At 34.2% G+C, this 22,555-nt stretch overlaps 1 protein-coding gene across 3 annotated transcripts in view; it reads right to left on the reverse strand.

Annotated features, from left to right (window-relative positions):
* The window catches only part of SS18 (SS18 subunit of BAF chromatin remodeling complex), a 76,157-nt gene that overhangs the window by 47,459 nt on the left and 6,143 nt on the right, over positions 1 to 22,555 (reverse strand). For 2 of the 3 annotated variants that reach the window (XM_010380751.2, XM_010380752.2), the window contains exon 3: positions 15,138 to 15,222. In XM_010380751.2, the coding sequence (XP_010379053.1) occupies positions 15,138 to 15,222 (85 nt within the window). Of the gene's footprint in view, positions 1 to 15,137; positions 15,223 to 15,692; positions 16,004 to 22,555 lie in introns of those variants that run through there. The other variant, XM_030925899.1, reaches the window with a different exon arrangement.

Consider the following 22,555-nt stretch of genomic DNA (forward strand, 5'->3'; position numbering starts at 1 on the left):
TGTAATCCCAGCACTTTGGGAGGCCAAGGCAGGCGGATCACGAGGTCAGAAGATTGAGACTATCCTGGTTAACATGGTGAAACCCTGTTTCTACTAAAAATACAAAAAATTAGCCAGGCGTGGTGGCGGACACCTGCAGTCCCAGCTACTCAGGAGGCTGAGGCAGGAGAATGGTGTGAATCCGGGGAGGTGGAGCTTGCAGTGAGCCGAGATGGCCCCACTGCACTCCAGCCTGGGCGACAGAGCGAGACTCCGTCTCCAGAGAAAAAAAAAAAAAGACATCAGTAACAAAATTAATCATAAAATAAGAAATCACACAGGAAATTTTAAAAGATTTTTAATTGGTCATGAAAATGTAGTATCAAAATCTGTGAGATGCAGTTTAAGCTATGTTTACAGGACCATTTATAGCTTTAAAATGTCTATTTAAAAGAAGGAAAGTTGAAAAATCACACTATCATCCTTTATTTTCAGTAGTTTAAGATGGCAAATCAAACCCAAAGTAGTAAAAAGAAGGAAATAACGTAAACAAGAACAAAACTCAATGAAATAAAAAGCATTAGGAGAAAATTAAGCCAAAGGTTGGCTGTTTGAGAATATTAATAATCAATAACCCCTAGCAGAAATAATCAAGAAAAAAGACAGAAATTCCAATTTCAGAAAAATTAAAAGGGGGGGTATTAGTACATATGCTATAGACAGTAAAAGGAAAATAAGGGGATATTAACATAGGCAGTAAAAGGAAAATAAGGAGATATTAACAACAACTTTATGACAATGTATTTAATAATTTAGGTAAAATGGACAACTTCTTTGAAAAACATAACTTATAGAAACTGGCACAGGAAATAGAAAACTGGAACAATCCTCTATCTGTTAGAGAAACTGAATCCATCACTTAAAATCTTCCCTGAAGAAATCTCCTGACTCAGATAGCTTCAATAGAAAATTATTCTAAACTATTAGGCCGGGCGCGGTGGCTCAAGCCTGTAATCCCAGCACTTTGGGAGGCCGAGATGGGCGGATCATGAGGTCAGGAGATCGAGACCATCCTGGCTAACACGGTGAAACCCGTCTCTACTAAAAAAATACAAAAAACTAGCCGGGCGATTTGACGGGCGCCTGTAGTCCCAGCTACTCGGGAGGCTGAGGCAGGAGAATGGCGTAAACCCAAGAGGCGGAGCTTGCAGTGAGCTGAGATCCGGCCACTGCACTCCAGCCTGGGCAACAGAGTGAGACTCCATCTCAAAAAAAAAAAAAAAAAGAAAATTATTCTAAACTATTAAGAATAAATAATACCTCACACGATTTTGTTCCAGAAAACAAAAAGAAGGGGATCAGTTCCCAATTCTTTATGAAGCTGCCAAAACCTGACAAGGACACGAAGAAAATGACAGGCCAAAACATCTCTCATGAATACAGACAAAAAAATGTGAGACAAAATTTTAGCAAATCAAATCCAGACTTATTAAAAAGATAATACATTATAACCAATGAAATTTATTACATGAACGTAAGCTGATTTAACTTTTGAAAATTAATCAACGTAATTCACCAAATCATCAAAGTAAAACCCATATAACCATCTCAACAGATAAAGAAAAAGAATTTAATGAAATTCAGTATCTACTCACAATAAAATCTTCCAGAAACTAAGAATAAAAGCATTCTTAATCTAATAAAACTAACTTACAAAAATTTGTACAGCCAACGTCATCTTACTAATGAAATATTGGATTCTTTCCCCTTGAATTCAGGTATAAGACAAGAATATACATCACCATTTCTATTCAACAAAATAAATAAACCAACACAAATCAATGGCATAAAGAATAAAAGAAAGGAGAAAACAAAGTAAAAAAGAAATAATGATTTAAACAGAAGACTTACAATTGTCATTATTTGCTGATGACATAATTAAGTGCATAGAAAACCCGAAAGAACCTATAATAAACCATTAGAATAAGTGAATATAATAATTAAGGTCAATATATAAACTATATTTCTACATATTTCCAAAAAAAAATTAGAAAGTGAAATTTAAAAACCGATAGCATAATTGCATCCAAAAAACCCAAAACACTAGGAATAAATCTAACAAGAGATGTGCAATACCTCTACACTGAAATATTGTTGAGGGAAAGAGTTCACAAAATGGAAGGATATGCCATCTTTGTTGACTGGAAGATTTATTAATAATACTGTAGAGGATAATCAGTTTCCCTGATGCTGACCTCAAAATTCCATGCAATCCCAATAAAAATTCCACAAACTTTTTGCAGACTCAAAAGCCAATTCTAAATTTTGCATGAAAATGCAAAGGACGCAGAATGGCCAAGAAAATCTTGAGGAAGAACACTAGAATATACATAGATTTATCATAAGCTACAATAAATAAGACATAATTAGTACAACGACAAACAGACCAACAGAACAGAGAATTAATAAGCAACCCACATATATAGTCACAACAAAACAACTTACATCTAATGGTTAAAGAATCATCTTTCCAATAAATGGTGCTGGATCAACTATCACATGGACAAAAATGAACCTTGAGTCCTATCTCAGATTATATACAAATTTAATTTGCAATGGATCATGAATAAACAAACTTATACAACAAAATATACATGTATCTTCATATCATCATGACTATGACATAGGAAAATATTTCTTAAATAGGATACAGAATTATCCTTTCAAAATATTGATAAATTGGACTTCATTTAAATTAGAAACTGTTCATCAGACACCACTGAGAATAAAAAGACACAATTTTCAAACTGGGAGATACCTGCAATATATATAGCCAACAAAAGACTTGTTCCAGAATATATAAAGAATGCCTACAAATCTATATATATGTACATATATATAACTATTTTAAAATTTTAAGCTCAATTTTTAAATTGAGTTCAGTCTACATACATATAACTCAATTTAAAAATGGGCAGAAAAGGGGTATTTGGAAAACCTTTTGGGGCTAAACATTGTTACCTTGATTATAGTGGTGATTACATGGATTTGTCAAAAACTCATCTAACTATGTATTTAAAATGAATGGATTCTATTGTATGTGTATTATACCTCATGTCACTTTTTCCCTGAGCACCAGAATTATAAAATCCCCACTGTCTGCTCCAACATTTTCAGATATTCTTCCTTCATAACACTTACTACGGCTATAATTTCAAATGTGTAATGATTTAAGGTCTGTTTTCCCCATTACAGGTTTAAGTTCTGTAAGGACTGCGCCCATGATTATATTTGCTTATTACTGGAGCCCCCAATCATCTAGTAGCAAATAGAGGAACTCAGTATCTGTTGAATGAAAAGTGATTGTGCAATATGAACACTTCAAGAATTAAATTAGGAGGCAGTATCATTCTGCCAACTTTCATGTTTTTTAATTATCAAAATTGCCTACTCCACCTTCACATCTCCACTTGGAAGTCTATCAGACATGAAATCTCCGATACTTCCCCTCACCCTCAAGTTGCCTTATCCATATTCTCAGTGACGGTAATTCCATCTTTCCAGTTGCCCTTCTGAAAACCATGGAGTCATCCCTAATGTCAAAGGGACATTCTTTCGGTTCCCTAGTAATTTTGCAAGCTACTTTCGCTGATTTTAATATAGTTCTGGAAATTCGCGCGCGCACGCACACACACACACACACACACACACACACACACACACACACACATTTCTGTTCTTCACAGTAAGATATATCTAATCTCTTTACCTATCTGGACTCAGTCTTCTGAATTTTATATATACTGTCCAGCAAACAGTGAACATCATTTTTTTTTCCCTAAGATACTTGAAAAAGAAGGTAGGCAATGATGTTGGTAAAACGCTCCCTATAATATCAATTCAGAAAAATGTGCCCCTGTAGACAAATTCTCTATGAAATACAGGAATACTGCCTTTGTGGAACTTTCTACAATCCTTAACGGCAGAAGTAATCACATCTTCTGCTGTTTCCAATGTATTCTGAATACAAAGTATTTCTAAAATAGCACGTTATACTGTAGAATAACTATTGAGTTGTCTTTCAATTATAGAATTTTTTGGCATATATAAAGGTTTGTTACACATTCTTAAAGGAATCAATTATCTTTCTCTATAGTTTTCTCTTTTGCTTTTATTCTCAACACAGCCTTCCTCACTTCAATATCAGAGAGATACTGATGTCTTAATTTGCACTAAAACTCACAAAAATAAACACTTCAGAGACATTTCACTCATAGTCTTGCTTCCTGTTTTTAATATCAAAATGTTTTAACTAGACACCTTTAATTGTGCAGTACCATGCGAGGTACCACAGAAAGAAAAACACTTGGACACCAAGCTATGGCAGGTGAAGGAAAGGGGAGAACTCTGAGATGACCACCAAGCTTCTGACTAAGAGAACTAAGTGTTTATAATACTACTTGCTTGAGACAGAAAATATGAAAATACTGGCTGTAAACTTTTTACCCCTTTTTACAGCAGGGAACAACAGAGGGGGAACTGAGGAGAAATGAGTTTTGTCCATATTGTTTTGAGAGGCCTGTGGAATGTCCAAATGGGTATGTATATTGGAAGCTGGATTCATGTCTCATACTCATAAAAAAGATCGGTATTTGGGAACCATCAATGTTTAGATGGAACACCTGAAGTCAAGAATATAGGAAACCATGAGTATGGATAAAATGTCCCAGGAAGAGTGCATATAATGAGAAAATGTTCAATAATGGAATAGCAACATTTAATGGACATGGTAAAAATGATGAGCTGAGCAGCCAGAAAGAGAAAAAGATAACTATCATGGACACTAAAGAGTAAGTTTCAAAGGAGAAAATAGTATTATCATGCTTACCAAAAAGACCAGTGGTCCCCAACATTTTTGTCACCAGGGACTGATTTTGTAGAAGGCGGTTTTTCCACTGATGGTGGCCGGGTGGTGGGAGGGGTGGCGAGGGATGATTTCAGGATAAAACTGCTCCACCTCAGATCATCAGGCATTAGATTATCATAAGGCGCATGCAACTTAGATCCCTTGCATGCACAGTTCACAACAGGGTTCACCTTCCTGAGAATCTAATGCTGCCACTGATCTGACAGGAGGCAGAGCTCAGACGGTAATGCTCTCTCACCTACCGCTAATCTCCTGCTTTGCCGCCCAGTTCCTAACAGGCCACAGACCCATATGAGGCCATGGCCTAGGGTTTGGGGACCCCTGAAATAAGACAACATTATCCTGTTTATCAAATACTCAAAACATTATTATTAAAATATCAAAATTTAAGAAAAGTTATTTCCATAACTTTAAATGAGAATATAGATGCTTTCTTTTTTTTTTACTGTAATTAAAAAAACAAGGTACAGAACAGTGTACATGGCAAGGTTCTACTTGTGTAGAAAAGAGCAAGGTACGTATTAATATTGGCTTTTATTGCATAAAAAGCAGGTGGAAGACAGGTTGACAGTAGGTTTTTGCATGGCTTTTTGTAGTCCTTGGTGTTCTAACCATAGCAAACTTACCTATGGTAAAAATTTAGTAAATGTTACAAATGTAATATAATCTGCTAATCTTCAAAATGTTCCACAGTTCTAAGCCTGTGTTCCTTCACCTTACTTGAATCAAACCTGTAAAAAGCAAACTATAAGATCAAATTTTAGTCAGAGAAGTACCTTAACAGATGCTCTGTCAGGACAGTTGCTGAATCTGAAGACTAATATTATCATTTTTACTAAAGCGTGTGGAAGAAACAGCTAATCACACGCTACCCAAGGGCTCTGCTCAGAATGTCAAATATGATGTTACCAAAAAAAATGCAACTCAATTTCAAACAATATATAAAATATAAGATACATAGCTTCAACCAATTTTTATTAACAGGTCAGACTTTTATTCTTTGTACAGATATCTTCGTACAAATACTTACAAAATTTTAAGCATATATTTAAATAAATTTAAAATTCAAGAAGTGTATTTGGCTAAACTGGGGATATTTCAAACTCAGTACTCATAATGAATTAAGTAAAAACAAGATAAGGAATTCCAATCAGCTTTCAGTCTTCTTTTAAAATCAAGACATGCTTTTATGTACTCAACTTAGTGGATGGCATCACCATCAGTCAAGTCTCCAAACACTCTCTTCTACTCTTTGTATCTACTCAGTAACTGAATCCTGTTAGTTCTACTTCAAATACTCCAGAACCTAATGCCCCTTTCCATCGATATCCTCAAATGTGTACCTGTATCTTTATCATCATCATCATCACCAATATTCACTGAGTACCTTTACATGCTGGACACCATGAACTGTTTTACTGCATTCTAATAAAATATGTAATACGTATTATCTTTCTCATATTGTAAAAATGATTCATGTTAAACAATATCAAGTGAAGCTGACACCACAGAAACAGGAATTATATTTTTCTGCAGTCCTCAAAATGTCACTGGATACTCCCTTTGAAAGGCAGAGAAATGTAAGGTTCTTTATACCTAACTGTACATTAGAATTACCTAAGAAGCTTTTGAAATACTGTGATAGGTCTGCCACAAAGACCTACCAAAGGAAAAAAAAAAAAGAAAGAAATACTGTGACAGGGCCCTCAGCACAGATCGATTAAGTTACTGGAAGTTTTTAAAAGTTTTCCACATAATTCTAATGTGTAGCCAAGGCTGAGAAACACTAGACTATATGATTATCCAGGTTCTTTCTAGCTTAAAAATGTTTGATTACACAGAAATACTTTCAGACTGTGTGCCTTAAAATGAACTACCACAATAGAAAGAACTATTCTCTCCCCAGGTTTTTCTCAAAGAAAAATTAATGAATAAAAACTTTTCTTGACTGAAATTGCTCTCTCATAATTCTTTTCTAAACAAATGGTGCCTACCACTTTGTATATGCTAATACTAGATGATAAAAAATAAATTAACAATAACACGAAATCAAAACTTAGAAATGCCATTTCTTCAAAGTATGTTTGAGAAGGAAAAATCTGCATACACACAAAAAAGCCACACTTTCTACTGGTAAAATTGTTCCCAGGTCGGGGGAGGGGATGAGGACTGAAAAATGACCTGTTGGGTACAGTGTTCCCTACTGGGGGTAATGGGTGCACTAAAAGCTCAGACTTCACCACTACACAAGAAATCCACGTAACAAAACTGCACCTGTACCCACAAACCTACAAAAATAAATTTAAAATGGTTCCTAATTATGAAAAGAATTATGTCAATAGTTTGTTGTTTCAGAAATTAAACACCAACTCTGAGAACCAACATTTAAATGATGCCTGCAAGGTTTACCAAGAATAGAGTAATAGAGGCCCTATCTATCTACACTAAATGGAGCCAAAGTAGTGCTCATTTTGAATTGTCAGCTTTTTATAAATTCTATGTCTATTTCTCTGCCATCTTGGCTGTCAAGTAACACTGCATGTATATATGTCTGTTTACAGAACAACTTCTCCCATTTTTGCTATTTGCTGCCTCCTGGCTTAAAATTAAGTAAACAAGTCGGTTAAAATGTGTGTAAGGTGAAGAGTAAGTTTGTTATAAAGTTATAATGCTTTGGCATTAAGAAAAAAGACACAAGGCTGAAACTAAGAAGCGAAATGCCTAAGTGTTAGTGCACTGGCATTAGAAGTTATTTTCCTCCTTTTATTCTCAGTGTTTAGATTCTTGATTTTTGGATTCTAGCTAGTGCTCGATCTCGGCCAGTTCCAGACACATGAAATAGAACTATAAATAAATAATTCTTCTCTTTAGAGGACATGAGAAAAAACTGAAAGATAAACTTACATATAATTATGAACACATTTCTAATTCCCACCCTATTCAACTGAAATGAAGTGAAAAACCCCATTCTAGAAAACTTAAGATCATCCAAAAACATAACAGTTCTTTTTCAGAAGCAAATATCTCAAACTATAGTTAGTAACACCCCATCAGCAAAGAGCAAAAAATATTTTTAAAATGCCAGAGCAGATCTAAAAAAGAACTTATAGAAATTCTAGAAATAGAAAAATATATATTAGGAACTCAAGAGATAGGTATAACAGATTAGGCCCAGTGAAAAATGAACTGGAAAACTGGTCAGAAAAAAATATACCTAGAATGATAAATGGTTGGAAAAGTCTGGAGGGATTAAGAAACATAAAGATACAGTTACAAGGTCTAGTCTAAGTTTAACTGGAGTCTTACGGAAGAATTATTTGCTTGAAGAGATAATGACTGAAAACTCCCAAAACTGATGAAAGACATGAACCTACAGATTTCAGAAATCTCAACAGACACCAAGCAGGATAATTAAAAAGAAATCTTCCAATATCTAACTACGGTGTGAGAAAAAGAAAATTTAATTTAAAAAAAAGAAACCCACAGCTAAACATAACTAAAACTGCTAAAAATCGTAGACAAAGCAAAACTCTTAAGTGCAGTCAAATAAACAGATTACCTTCAAAATATCAACAATTACATTGATAGCTGAATTTTCAATAGATACAAGACAGAAAACAATGCAAGGATAAATGTAATGTGCTAATAGTAAACAACAACTAACCTAGTATCTGTCCTTGGAAAGTATCTTCTAAGAATCATAGTGAGCCAGGTGTGGTGGCTCATGCCTTTAATCCCAGAACTTTGGGAGGCCAAGGCAGGAGAATCACTTGAGGTTAGGAGTTTAAGACTAGCCCGGGGAATATAATAAGATCCCATTTCTCCAAAAAATACAAAACTTAGCCAGGCATGACGGTATATGTCTGTGGTCCTAGCTTCTCAGGAGGCTATGGCAGGAAGACTTCTTGAGCCCAGAAGTTCGAAGCTGCAGTGATCTATGACCATGCCACTACACTCCAGCCTGGGTGACAGAGCGAAACGCTGTCTCCAGAGGAAAAAAAAAAAGACTGATGGTGAAATAAAGGCATTTTCAGACCCAAACTAAACCAAAACAAAAACACTGAAGGTATGTCTCACCAGCAAAACAGTGCTAAAGGAAATACTAAGGTATGTTCTTTAGGAGGTGAAAAAAAGTGATTTAAGCTAGAAGGTCATAAATGAAGGGAGGAACAGAAAGCATCAGAAATGGTAAGTAACTATGTGGATGAATCTAATGAATACTGACTTCAAAAAAAAAAAAAACAGTAATAACCACTTGTGGGTAAACATACAGAGACTTAAAATACATGACAACAACAATGAAAAGGTCATTGAGGGAAGGAACAGAAATGAAGTATGTCATGGTCCTTTGACTGGGATGTATGTTATAATCTATACAGTAACCACTAAAAGAATACTAAATATGTAAGATTTCCCAACTATAAAGAAAAAAAAAGGAATAATAAAAAAATAATAATTATTGGCCGGGCAGTGTCTCACAGCTGCAATCCCAGCACTTTGATAGTTAGACTGAGTTTAAAAAAAAAATCTACATCTTACTCATAATATCGTATCTCTAACACAATAAAACAGAAAGGAGAATACCTTGGAAACACTAAAGAAAGTTTATTTAGCTATACTAATATCAGACAAAGTAGACTTTAAAAGCATCACTAGAGATAACAAGAGATAATTCATAGTGATGTTACAGGTGGGGTGCAGCACTCTGGGAGGCCGAGGCAGGCAGATCATGAGGTCAGGAGATCGAGACCATCCTGGTTAACAAGGTGAAACCCCTTCTCTACTAAAAATACAAAAAATTAGCCGGGTGTGGTGGCGGGTGCCTGTAGTCCCAGCTACTCGAGAGGCTGAGGCAGGAGAATGGCGTGAACCCAAGAGGCGGAGCTTGCAGTGAGCAGAGATCATGCCACCGCACTCCAGCCTGGGCAACAGAGCGAGACTCCATCTCAAAAAAAAAAAAAAAAGAGCTACAAGGAAAATCAGTCAATCCACAATTTGACTTGCATATTTTAAACATACATCTCTCAGTAATTGATGAACAAACAAACAAAACATTGGAAAGGCAAAAAAAATCATTAAGGCTAGAGGATTCAAACAAGATTAACACACTTGACCTAACCTAATAGACATATATAGAACTCTGCACTCAGTGGCTAGACAATACATATTCTTTTTAAACACACATGAAACATTTGTAAAAACTGACCATATGCTGGACCTTAAAACAAATCTCAACGAATTCCAAAGAACTCAAACCGAAAATGTTATTTAACCACAATGCAATAAAGCCAGAAATGAAGAAAATAAAATACCCATGTTTGGAAATTAAGAAATATATTTTTATCAACCAATGCATTAAAAAATCATTATGAAAATTAGGAAATATTTGGAATTAAATAAATGTAAATATACTACATATCAGAACTATGATTAGAGGAAAACTTATGCCCATTTTAAATGCATTAGAAAGCTGAAATTGATGAAAGAGGCATTCATCTAAAATTCAGAAAAACAGCAAAATATACCAAAAGAAAGTAAAAGGCAGAAAATCATAAAGATCAAAAATTAATCATAAACAAAAACATACATAAGGTGACCAAGGGCAAAACTATTTCCGTAACAATAAGATGAGGTTTGCCTTTTATGCTAAGTTCACATTTATAATGATGGTACAAAAGCAATAGTGGATATAATTGCTGGAATCTCATTACAAATCAAGGCAATGACATCAAACTATTATTAGTCAGTGTGTTACTGACTGCCCCATACTTGCAGTTGAAGAAAGAAAAAGATAGTTTCCATTTAAAAGGTACTTGATGAAGCAGTAAAAATTATTTAGTAGATTCTCCATGTCTTGTAAATAAATATTCAGTGACAAAATGTGAAAACAATAAACATTATCTGTCACAAAGTAAAATGATCAAGAAAAAGCAGTTTGTGATTGAGTTGCCAGCTGAACTAGGCACCGTTTTCACAGAACACCATTTTTACTTGAAAGAACAATTGTTAACTATATTTATCCAGGCGTGGGTATTTGGCAGACATTTTCTCAAAAACAAACAGTGAGTGAGAAAATCAACTGATAACATCTGTTGCCAAGATCAAATTTGAATTTTCAAGCAAGAATTTGGAACATGCAAACTTATCTATCACCTTGAGCTTGACAGCATCCCCATACTTAGGCACTTTTCTGATGAGATTAGAAGTGATTTATGTAGTCTTTGGTATCACACACAAAAATATGTTAATGTTTGGAAGAACTGTTTAACTCAGTAAACTTATACTTTCCAAATCACCAAAGCATGATGTTATAAAATTATATATAAGCAAAAATCTATTCAAAGTGTAATAAAGACCAATGGGCTTAAATGTACCAGAATAAGAAAAACATAATGATACAATTTAAGATTCCATACCGCAACTAACCTTAAAAAAAAAATAAAGTATTGAGATCTGCCGTAATATCAAACAAGATTATGCACAAAAATCTGAAAAGGCTATTAAAATATTCTTCCCCTTTCTAACTACATGTCTGTGAGAGATTGCATTTTCTTCTTCTACTACAACCAAAACAAGATACTACAATAGACTGAATGCAGAGGTAGATGTGAAAATATAGTGTCTTCTATTAAGACAGACATTTAACAGAAACTTGTAAAAATGTAACATGATGCCATTCATCTCATAAAGATATTTTTCCTTTAAAGAATGTTATTTATATTAACATGCAATAAGTTTATTTTTAACAAACTAATTTTTAAAATTTGTTTAAATTTCACAACTGAGAAAAATTGATAATTTATATTAACAATATAACTCACATCAAGCTCTTTTAAGTCCTCAATAATTTTTAAGACTGTAACAGGGTTCTGAGACCAAAAGGTCTGAAAAATGCTGCAACAGAGCACAATCAAAACCAAAAGTTGATTCTTTGAAAAGACTTAAAAAATCCATAATAAACACCTGGCAAGAGTGATCAAAAAATATTTTAAAGAAGAAGTCACAAACAATGACATTAAAAAGAAAATTATCACTACAGATAGTGTTGACATTATGAAAATAGGATTGTTTCAAGAGCTTTTACTTTATTTTCATGATAATTAATGTTCAAATTTATTAAAATGCTAAAAACCACAACTTACCAAAATAGGAAATTTATAAAATATAGAAATTGTCATATAACAATTAAGTAAATAAGTAAATAAAAACTTCCTTGCAAAGAAAATTTCAGATTCAGATGGCTTTTCTAAAGAATTATACCAATCATTTAACAAAGAAATAAATATTATGTAAATTCTTCCAGATAAGAAAAAGTAGAAAATTCTCCAGCTCCTTTTATAAAGCTAGCATAGCCTCAAAATAAAAACCAGATGAAGGCATTATAAGAAAGGAAAATTACAGGTCAATTACACTCATAAACAAAGATGCAAAAATCCTAACCAAAATTTCCACAAACTGAATATATAGCAATTTCTTTAAAAACACCATGACCAAGTGGGTCATCAACAAGTAGGTTACTTACAAGAATGCAAGACTGACTGAGCATTAAAAGTATATCAGTATATTTTACCATATTAACAGATTAAAGAAGAAAAATCTTATGATCATCTCATTCGACGAAATAAAAGTACTTGATAAAATTTAACGTCCATTTAAGATATAAATTTTTACTTTGCACACTAGAAACAGAAAGGAGCTTCCTTAATCTGACAAAAGTTATCTACAAAACACTACAGCAAACATCATACTTAATGGTCAAACAGTGAAAGCTTTCCCTTTGAGATCAGGAACAAGATAAGGATGTCCTCTATCACCACTTCTATTCAGGAATGTACTGGAGGTCCTAGCCAGAGAAGTAAGGCAAGAAAAAGAAATAAAAGGTGTAAGGATTGACAAGAAAGAAACAAAACTGATTATTCACAAATGATATGATCGTGAATACAGAAAACTGAAAGCATCTACAGAAAAACATAGAAGAGTTGAACAAGAATGTGAGATTCAAATCAACTGCATTTCCATGTGAACAGCAAATGCAGTTAGAAAACTTAAAAAACAAACACGCGATTTAAAGTGGCCTCAAAAAATATATAGTATTAAATATCCAGCAATAAGCCCAATGAGAGAGGTGCAAATCATCTATAGGGAAAAATCATAAAACTTCATTGACAGACATTAAAGGACTAAATAAATGAAAATATATGCAGTGCTCACGATCTGGAAGACTCAATTTTGTAAAGATTCCAAGTCTTCCCAAATTGATTTACAGTTAAGGTAATCTGAATGAAAATCCCTACAGGATTACGTGTATGTGTATATAACTTGACATACTGAAGTTTAAGTGTATACTGAAATGCAAAGAACCAACAGCCAAGATATTCTTGAAAAAAAAAAAAAAAAAGAATAAGAACTTCTTGAATATACATTAAGTATGAGAGTGGAATTCATACAAACAGACCAAGGAAACGATATAAACAGATCAGACACAGACCCACATATATATGGACACCTGATACAACATATATTGCATGACAAAAAAATATATTGTTTCGTTTTTCCAAGAAATAATGATGGGACAAAAAACTATCCACATTGAAACAAACAAAACTGAACTTATTCCTTACATCAATCACGAAAATAAATTCTACCTAGCTGGTAATCAAGTTCATGACAACTGCCACATGAAGAACTATTTCAAGTTCAAAACAAAATGTACTGATTAAAATATCCCCCAGTGGGATGTATCTTAGGGACAGGCATTTTACTGTTAGTGGTAATTTTGGTGTCATTACGTTGTTCGATGTTTTACACAAAGTAGTATAAAGCAAATCACAAAAACAAAGCAGCTATGAAATACTTGAGTTATGTCAGAGGGACACAGGAGCCAAATGAAGAGGTTTCCATTGATCAGAGAAACAAAATTTCAACATAACAAAGAATGACTGCAAGGGATTTAAACATTAAAAATCCAAAAATGTATTAAGTTCAGATAATAAAAACAAAAATATTAAAATGGTAACCTATACAGGTTGCTAGAGATCAACTCATTCTGAAAATTGATAAAGGGAAAGAATCTAGTGTTTATCATGCATGACTTTCCTATGGGGACTCTCTAGTTTCAGGATAACCAAATATTTAATGAAAGGAAGTTTCTCTCTTTAAAATAATTACAGCCAATAAATGTAGGAGGGATTATAAAATTAGAAATTCACCATTCTGTGATCCCAAAGTGAAATACAGGTTCTGGTCCACAAGCATTAATATTAAAACTATTAAGTGATAAGTAGACAGGGAACTTTATAATGGATTGATCAGGCTGGTACCAAGTATACCCACTGATCAATCGTAACATTACTAAAAATGGAACGACCAAATATGTTCTTCCTGATCCGATATTATGGGAAATACAAAGCACCACCAACAAAATACTCTTACCAAAAATCTAAACCTCACTAATTAAGTTTCTCTAATTACTAGTTCACATGAAATAAGAGAAACAAAGGAACACGTTAAAGGACCATGAGAAAACAATTAGCCAAACCCAGAATGTTAAAAATTCTACACAACCTATAACCCAGTTCCTTTAACAAATAAATGAAGATTTAAAAAGATAAAATGATACAGATTAAAAGAGACTAAGACACATATCAACCAATGCACTATATGTACCTTGTTTGAATTCTGAGGCAAACAACTATTTAAAAATTTAGAGTTTTCTTAATCGCTTCTCGGCCTTTTGGCTAAGATCAAGTGTAAAACATTTAGGTTTGTTTTAGGTGACAGATAAAAATGGAAAACAGATTGAACATAGTAAGACAGAAAGAAATTATGGTTAACTTAGTTGGGTAAGAGAATAGTCCTGTCTGCTAGAGATGCATATGGAAATACAGTATTTACTGGTCAAACTGTAAGATGTCTGGGACTTGCTGTGAAATACTTCAGATTTACTAACAAATTACTTGTGCATTTAAAAATTAAAATAAATAGGTAGGTAGGTAGGTGGACAGGTAAATGAATAACTTTCTCAGGCACAGAATCAATTTTAGGTGAATTCAAATTAAATATAAAACAATAAAGCAAAATAATAAAGCTTTTAGATAACACAGAATACTTTCATATTCTCAGAGTAAAGCAGGATTTACTAAACAAAACTTAAAAATCATTCAACAAAAATATGCCATACCATAAGTAACTATAAAGATTGTCTACTTCACATGATTTTAAAGGTACTTACTGCTGGTAAAAGAGACTGCATATTTTGATTAGAATCTGCTATTGTAGCAAGGTACACCAAGTTTGTGTGCAACATCTGCTGATACCTATTAAAACAAAACAAATATCAATATTAAAAAATAATTTTCTTCCTATCTGCCTAAGTACAAACAGCATTGTAATCATTTCTAAAGTTTCATTAAAAATGTGTTACCTGAACATCAACAGCACTTTAATTTTTCCTATGCTGCACAAGTTCCAAATAATAAATATTTAAATATAATAAGCTCAGAGATCTTACCATGTATGCTAAATAGTGTTATAATTATTTTATATGCATATATATCTTAATTCACAAACCACTACTATGAAGTAGGAGCTCTTTTCTCCATTTTACAGAAGAGAAACTAATGTTCAGAGAGGTTGATAACTTGTACATGATTGCATAGCTAGTAGATGGAATAACTGACATATGTAATAGGTCCATACTAGTACATTGAGTTTGTTTTTTTTAAAAGAACTAAATAAAGGAATCCAGTGAAATGTGCTTCTCCCAGCCGGGCACGGTGGCTCACACCTGTAATCCCAGTCCTTTGGAAGCCTGAGGTGGGCAGATCACTTGAGGTCAGGAGTTTGAGGTCGCAGTAACCCAGCTGCACTTTCCCTCAGTCTTTCTGATTGGCTGTCACTGTGGGGGCTTGGAGTAAAAGATCTGTGAAGAAGGCACGTCTGTAGGTTTGCTTTCCTGAAGACCAGTGAGCCTCACCATGGGCCAGGGGAGCTTTGTAAATGCCTGCATAAAATGTTTTCCTGGCTCACGCCTGTAACCCCAGTACTTTCGGAGGCTGAGGCGGGCAGATCACCTGAGGTCAGGAGTTCAAGACCAGCCTGGCCAACATGGTGAAACCCCATCTCTACTAAAAATACAAAAATTAGTTGGGCGTGGTGGCACACGCCTGTAATCCCAGCTACTCAGGAGGCTGAGGCAGGAGAATTGCCTGAACCCAGGAGGCAGAGGTTACAGTGAGCCGAGATCGTGCCAGTGCGCTCCAGCCTGGGCAACAGAGTGAGACTCCATCTCAAAAAGAAAAAAAAAGAAATATGCTTATCCCTTTCCTTCAGCCATTTTCATTTTGCTAAAAACCTCAAACCCAAGTACAGTCAGTATGTTCTGCCAAAATGTAGGAAAGGGGGTGGGAACCACACATTTTTTTCCTTTTCACTACCGTAGCAGTGACCAACAGTTTATGCCCGCTGTGTTTATACTACCCATCTATCAGGACTCAGCATATAAAGAAGGCAATGAATAGGCAATCTCCAACTACAGAAAAAAAGAGATACGCTAAAACAGGATGGAGGAAATGTTACAACACCAACAACACTCAATATTAACTTTAAGAAAATAAAATAAATTCTCATTATCAGCATTATATGGTTAAACATGCTTATTGTAATCGTACCTATGAATTAGTTTAGCTAAGCTTCTCTTCACAATTTTAAAAAATTAACTGACAAAACCGTATTAAAATTAGCAGTGATCCAATCACTAGTGTTTTGTCTCAGTGCAGGCATACAAGCCCCATGAGTACAAACTTAAAACCTACATCAAATTGTTAGGCTTTCTTAAAATTTCATTTACTAAAAATGCTAAATACAACTTAAAACAATAAAAATAAGTTTATTCAGCTAAAGGGCTCTAATTCAGATTCCAAATTAATTCATTTTCTAAAACAGACACCATAAAAGGAATCCTAGTTTTTCTTTTGTTCGTTTTCGGTTTTTTTCATTTGTTTGTTTTTTTGAGACAAGGTCTCACTCTATCACCCAGGCCGAAGTGTGCAGTGGCGCAATCATGGCTCACTGCAGCCTTGACCTCCTGGGCTCAAGCAATCCTCCCACCTCAGGCTCCCAAGTAGCTGGGCCCACAGGCGCATGCCACCACACACAGCTAAATTTTGTATTTTTAATAGCCAGGGTTTTACCATGTTGCTCAGGCTGCTCTCAGACTCCTGAGTTCAAGCAATCGGCCAGCCTCAGACTCTCAAACTACTGGGATTACAGGCATGAGCCACTGTACCTAGCCGAATCCTAGCATATTCTTTGCTACTTACTTTTTTCCTGCTACAAACAACAGGTTTCACAGCTTTTTTTTTTTTTTTTTTTAAGAAAGGAAATAACACTGTTTCTTGCTGACCTTAAAATAACGCTTTCACAAACAAGGCCATGCTTTTAACGCTTTGCCTCACATGGACGCTATGTTGTCCAATCAGACATGATACATCTCTGATAGCTAACTTTACATAAAATGGACAAAGAAATAATTATATTGTACTGAATTATACATAATGGTTAATTGTGTTGTTGAAATTCTTCAACAGCACTAACAGGGACCACTAGCTGGAACTATTTCATTATTCCGTAGAGATCTAGAAAGGAACTTAAAATATAGTGTTCCATATCTTGCCATTTTTTAAAAAACCAACCAGCTATTTTTAATTAGAACATATAACCTGTTTCAGTCTAGTCCTTCAAGTTTTCCTTTGCTTGAGTATTAGTATAGTTGCAAGATATGAGATTTGCTGAGGACCACTAACCAAACCATACTAACAGACGTGGTTTATTCATGACCCTTTAAGAAAAAATTGTAGTATCATGTTGATTAGTACCTGACAAAGCCAGTGTGAAACTACTATTAAATCTAATCTGCCACACTCTTAAGGTCTCATATGTAAAATAATGGAGTTAAAGCAGGACTCTGAAGTTGCTTGCAGTTTTAAAATCTATAAACCCAGCATCTTTTATGAAGTAGTTTCATTTTAAGACATTTGCCCAACCTTCTCTCAACCATCAAATCTTTTCAATTTTTAATTGTGAAATAATTTTAAACTTACAGAAAAGTTTCAATAGTAAAAAGTCTCGTATATTTTTTCTTCCAGATTCTCTGTTAGCATTTTACCACATTTTTCCTATCATCTCTAAATACACACAGCAACACACACACACATACACATGCAGTCACTTTTTTCCAAAACCATTTGTGAGTCAGTGATACCCCATTACTCCTAATACTTCAGTACTGGCTTCCTCCAAACAAGGCTATTCCCTTATATAACAGGACACCCATCATGCGGAAATTAACATTGATATATTATCACTATTTAATCCATAGAATTCATTCAAATTTCTCCAATTGTCCTAATATCTCCAAATCATTTTCCCTCGTATAAGGAGGTAGGTAAAAATGAAAAATTTTAATTGGCCTTTTCTAACTTCAGTATGTTTATTTTCTGTAAAATTGCATTTTTTATAGCATTCATCAAATAAGCATATTCTTTTTTCTTCTTTTGAGACAGAATCTCACTATTAGCTAGGCTGGAGTGCAGTGGCACGATCTCGGCTCACTGTAATCTCTGCCTCCCAGGTTCAAGTGATTCTCCTGCCTCAGCCTTCCCAAGTAGTTGGAATTACAGGTATCCACCACCACGCCCAGCCAATTTTTGTACTTTTAGTAGAGACGGGGTTTCACCATGTTGGCCAGGCTGGTCTTGAACTCCTGACCTCAGGTGATCTGCCCACCTCGGCCTCTCAAAGTGCTGGGATTACAGTCGTGAGTCACCACACTCAGCCCAATCAAGCATATTCTAAGATGACTGAAGTTTCAAAGACAAACATTAACAAAAAAGTAGTAAATACTCGTATTATTTTATAAGTTTGTATACAGGTCACCTAAAAAGCAATCAGCAAATACTCCAGGAGAATCTGGACTCAGCTAACAATACTGAAATACTAAAAATGATATTAAATATATTTTCCTCAGAAACTTTGGATATTTTTATTCTATACATAGTTACGTTTCTCACTCAAACAGTTTACTTTCTTCATGTTTTATTCCTAAAACAGTATATGTTGTGCTGGGCACAGCGGCTTACACCTGTAATCTCAGCACTTTGGGAGGCTGAGGCAGGAGGATCACTTAAGCCCAGGAATTCAAGACAAGCTTGGGCAACAAAGTGAGACCCTACCTCTACAAAAAAGTGAAAAATTAGCTGGGCATGGTGGCATGCACCTATGTAGTCCCAGCTACTTACGAGGCTAAGGTGAGAGGATCACTTGAGAACAGGAGGTTGAGGCTGCAGTGAGCCATTATCATACCACTTGCACTCCAGCTTGGGCAAAAGTGAGACCATGTCATGAAAAACAAACAAACAAAAAAATATATTGTATGTTGATATGAGGAAAAAAAGGAGTATATAAGCTAAGGGCTGTTATAAAACATATTCAGTATTTTATTTTTGATGATGGTACTGTCCTAGTTAATATGACAAATATTCTCAAATACCCATGATTATTAACCTATTAAAAGAGACAGTTCACCTCCCAAAGAGGCCACTAAGAGTAACTCATCAATTACTTTGAATAAAGTAAAATGGACACTATATTTGTTGACACAGTTATAAAATTAAGCTGAAAGTAATTTCATTTTATAAAATAAACCTTCCTAGAAGCTATGAATATTTATTGGACAATAAGAATACACTGTATAGAAAAGTTATCTTCCAAACTACAGATTAAAACCTTAACTCTTTTAAATTACGATGAATGATGAACACTAATTTTTTTTGTTGAGATTTACGCAACTCCAGAATAGTTTGGACTCATCCTAAAATGCAAAAAATAAGAGCTGATTTAAGCAAACATAGGCTGATTTACAAAATGCTCAAATCAAATACCACAGTGAATCAGTAAAACATTCTCACATGCGTTACCAGAATTTAAAGGAAGAGGGTCCAGGCATATGGGCTCCACAAGCGATTCAGACCACTGACTCAAGAGTGTAATATTTGAATTTGTGTGTGTGTGCAGATAGCATTGATAAAGCAACATACACAAAGGTACTACCAGTGAAAAGTCTTTGGGTAGTAAGAATATGGTATTCATTCTCTTATTTTTACATATTTTTGTTTTCTAATTTGCACATACTGCTTTCATAAAAGTTATTTTTAATTTAAAAAAAAAAACACAAAACACTGTTTCAGGCAAAGTTATCACATCTTAAGGAGTTGTTAAATTAAAACTGGAGTATCAATTCCCAGATGGCTGTCATGTAATGTTTCTCTTCATTTTCCTTTTGCTTCTCCTACAATGAGAAACAGGAACACCTGTTAAGGTCAAGAGGCATTGTTTTTCTCGTTACTCACAAACCAATACTGACAACTTGATAAAGAAAGAATATCTGAAGAACAAAAGAATGAAATTAAATCCACCAAAAAGGGCAGAATTTAAGATTCTCCCTAAGTCAATTTCAGCCCCATTTGCTTAAATTGTTCACCAAGTATATGTAAGAAAAAGGTCTAATCCAATTATGTAGAGAATGAGGGAAATAATCATATATACACTTGAAAAAGTTGACAATATAAAGAAAACAGTGTAAACTTTTGCTGACTCAGTTGGTTCTAGACCGAAACATACACTATCCGTGACATATACTACCCTTGGTTCCATGTGGCGTTCTTTTTTTCTTTTTTTTTTATCTACATACTTTTTTCTGTTTATTTTAAATTTTCTAAGACTGTATCCTTAAAACATCACTCGCTGAAAATTAAAACCAGTTAATCATTAAGAGAATGAAAACAATAAGCTTCCAAGAAGAAAGAATTATAGAGGAGACACAGCTCATGGCAGCCTTAGCTCCAAAATATAACTATCACTTCTTCTTACAATGACTAGTCCTATGGCCTCAATCTAACTATAAGTAAGTCTGGGAAATATGTGAGCTATACTTGGTGAATATTTGATGGTGACTAATGATGTCTGCGACAACTGTCATTTACCTGATATTTGTCTTTTAAATTAATTTACAGGACATATTTATAGGCAGTAATAACTGTATAATTTATGATGATATACATATTTAGTTGTTATTTGTCTTAAGATATTTATGGTATCCTTTGCCATACAAAAAAAAGTCTACATAAATATATATCTATGTGGCGTTCTTAAAAGCCAAAGGTAAAAATAATTTCAGTTATTCATCACTTAACAATGGGGACACATTCTGAGAAATGTGTTGTTAGGTGATTTCATCATTGTTGTGCAAACATCATCAAGAGTACTTACACAAACCCAGATGGTATAGCTTACTACACACAGAAGCTATACAGTATAGCTTACTGCTCTTAGGCTACAAACCTGCAAAGCCTTTTACTGTACTGAATACTGTGGGCTGTACTGTAGTGAATAGTAAGTATTTGTATATCTACAATTATCTGAATAGAAAAGGTGCAGTAGAAATATGGTATTACAATCTTAGGGGTATTATAGTAGAAATATGGTATTATAATCTTTCAGTCTGTTGTTGACCGAAATAGCTTAGGTCGTGAATGACTGTATTCTAATCAATGCCTCTAAGCTTTATCATTCCATGGTTGACTTGAGGAAGTGATCTCCTTATCACTGATGATTATCCACAGTTAAACCAAAGAAGTAGATTAAGCTAATTTTTTAAAGAACATTTTCAAATATATGGACAAGATTCATCTAAGTAATAATATATGTAACGGAAACAATCACATAAAATGCAAAACACACAAGAGATTAAACAGTAAGATAACCTAGCACTCAGATCGTGGTTTGTAAACATCATTCTCCAAAAACAGAACCAGGGCTTGGAGAAACGGGTGACTACCAACCTGCATAGGAAAAAAAAATCAGGAAGAACCTAGAACATTTTGTGGTATTGGAAAATAAGAAAATGCTCAAAAAATAATGAAGACATATCAAGAAGCCAGCTTGAGGGGCTCCCATTGGCCAAATCTGGAAGAATTAAAGAAAATAAATAATAAAGTAAGAGACTATAACCTACAAAATACAGTAATAATGTTTAAGTCTATTTAGAGATAAATAAGTGAATGAAAGAATGAAGGAATAAAGGAATAGGAGGACAAATTTCTTCCTCACAGTAGGACTTAAGTAAAACTAGAAGGAATGATAGATTTAGTCATCAAGGGTAACCACGTAAAGTGATAACTATTACAGGCAAAAATCATTGGATTTTTAGTGGATGCTAAAATTAGTGTGTTGAAGTATGATGAGAAACAATGTAAGTATGCCTCAAGGTATTAGATATGTATGAATTACAAGAAATAGCAACTTTATAGTGAACGAACTACAAAGTTATGATACCACCTTAGTTAAGATACCACCTTAACTAAGTCATCGAAGTTATCACCAATATTGGGACAAACTACTAACATATGGCTACTGAGGATGCACTGTGAAGGACACAATATCACGTCAATGGTAATCCTGCTAAAAGTGTATAGTGTGAATTTCATCATGGGAAACACCAGTCAAATCCTAAATGAGGGACATTCCACAAAACTACTGGTCTATACTATTCAATAATGTCAAAATCATTGACTATTTTAAAAAGACCCCCAG

The sequence above is a fragment of the Rhinopithecus roxellana genome, chromosome 21 (genome assembly GCF_007565055.1).
Source record: "Rhinopithecus roxellana isolate Shanxi Qingling chromosome 21, ASM756505v1, whole genome shotgun sequence".
Lineage (NCBI taxonomy): Eukaryota > Metazoa > Chordata > Mammalia > Primates > Cercopithecidae > Rhinopithecus > Rhinopithecus roxellana.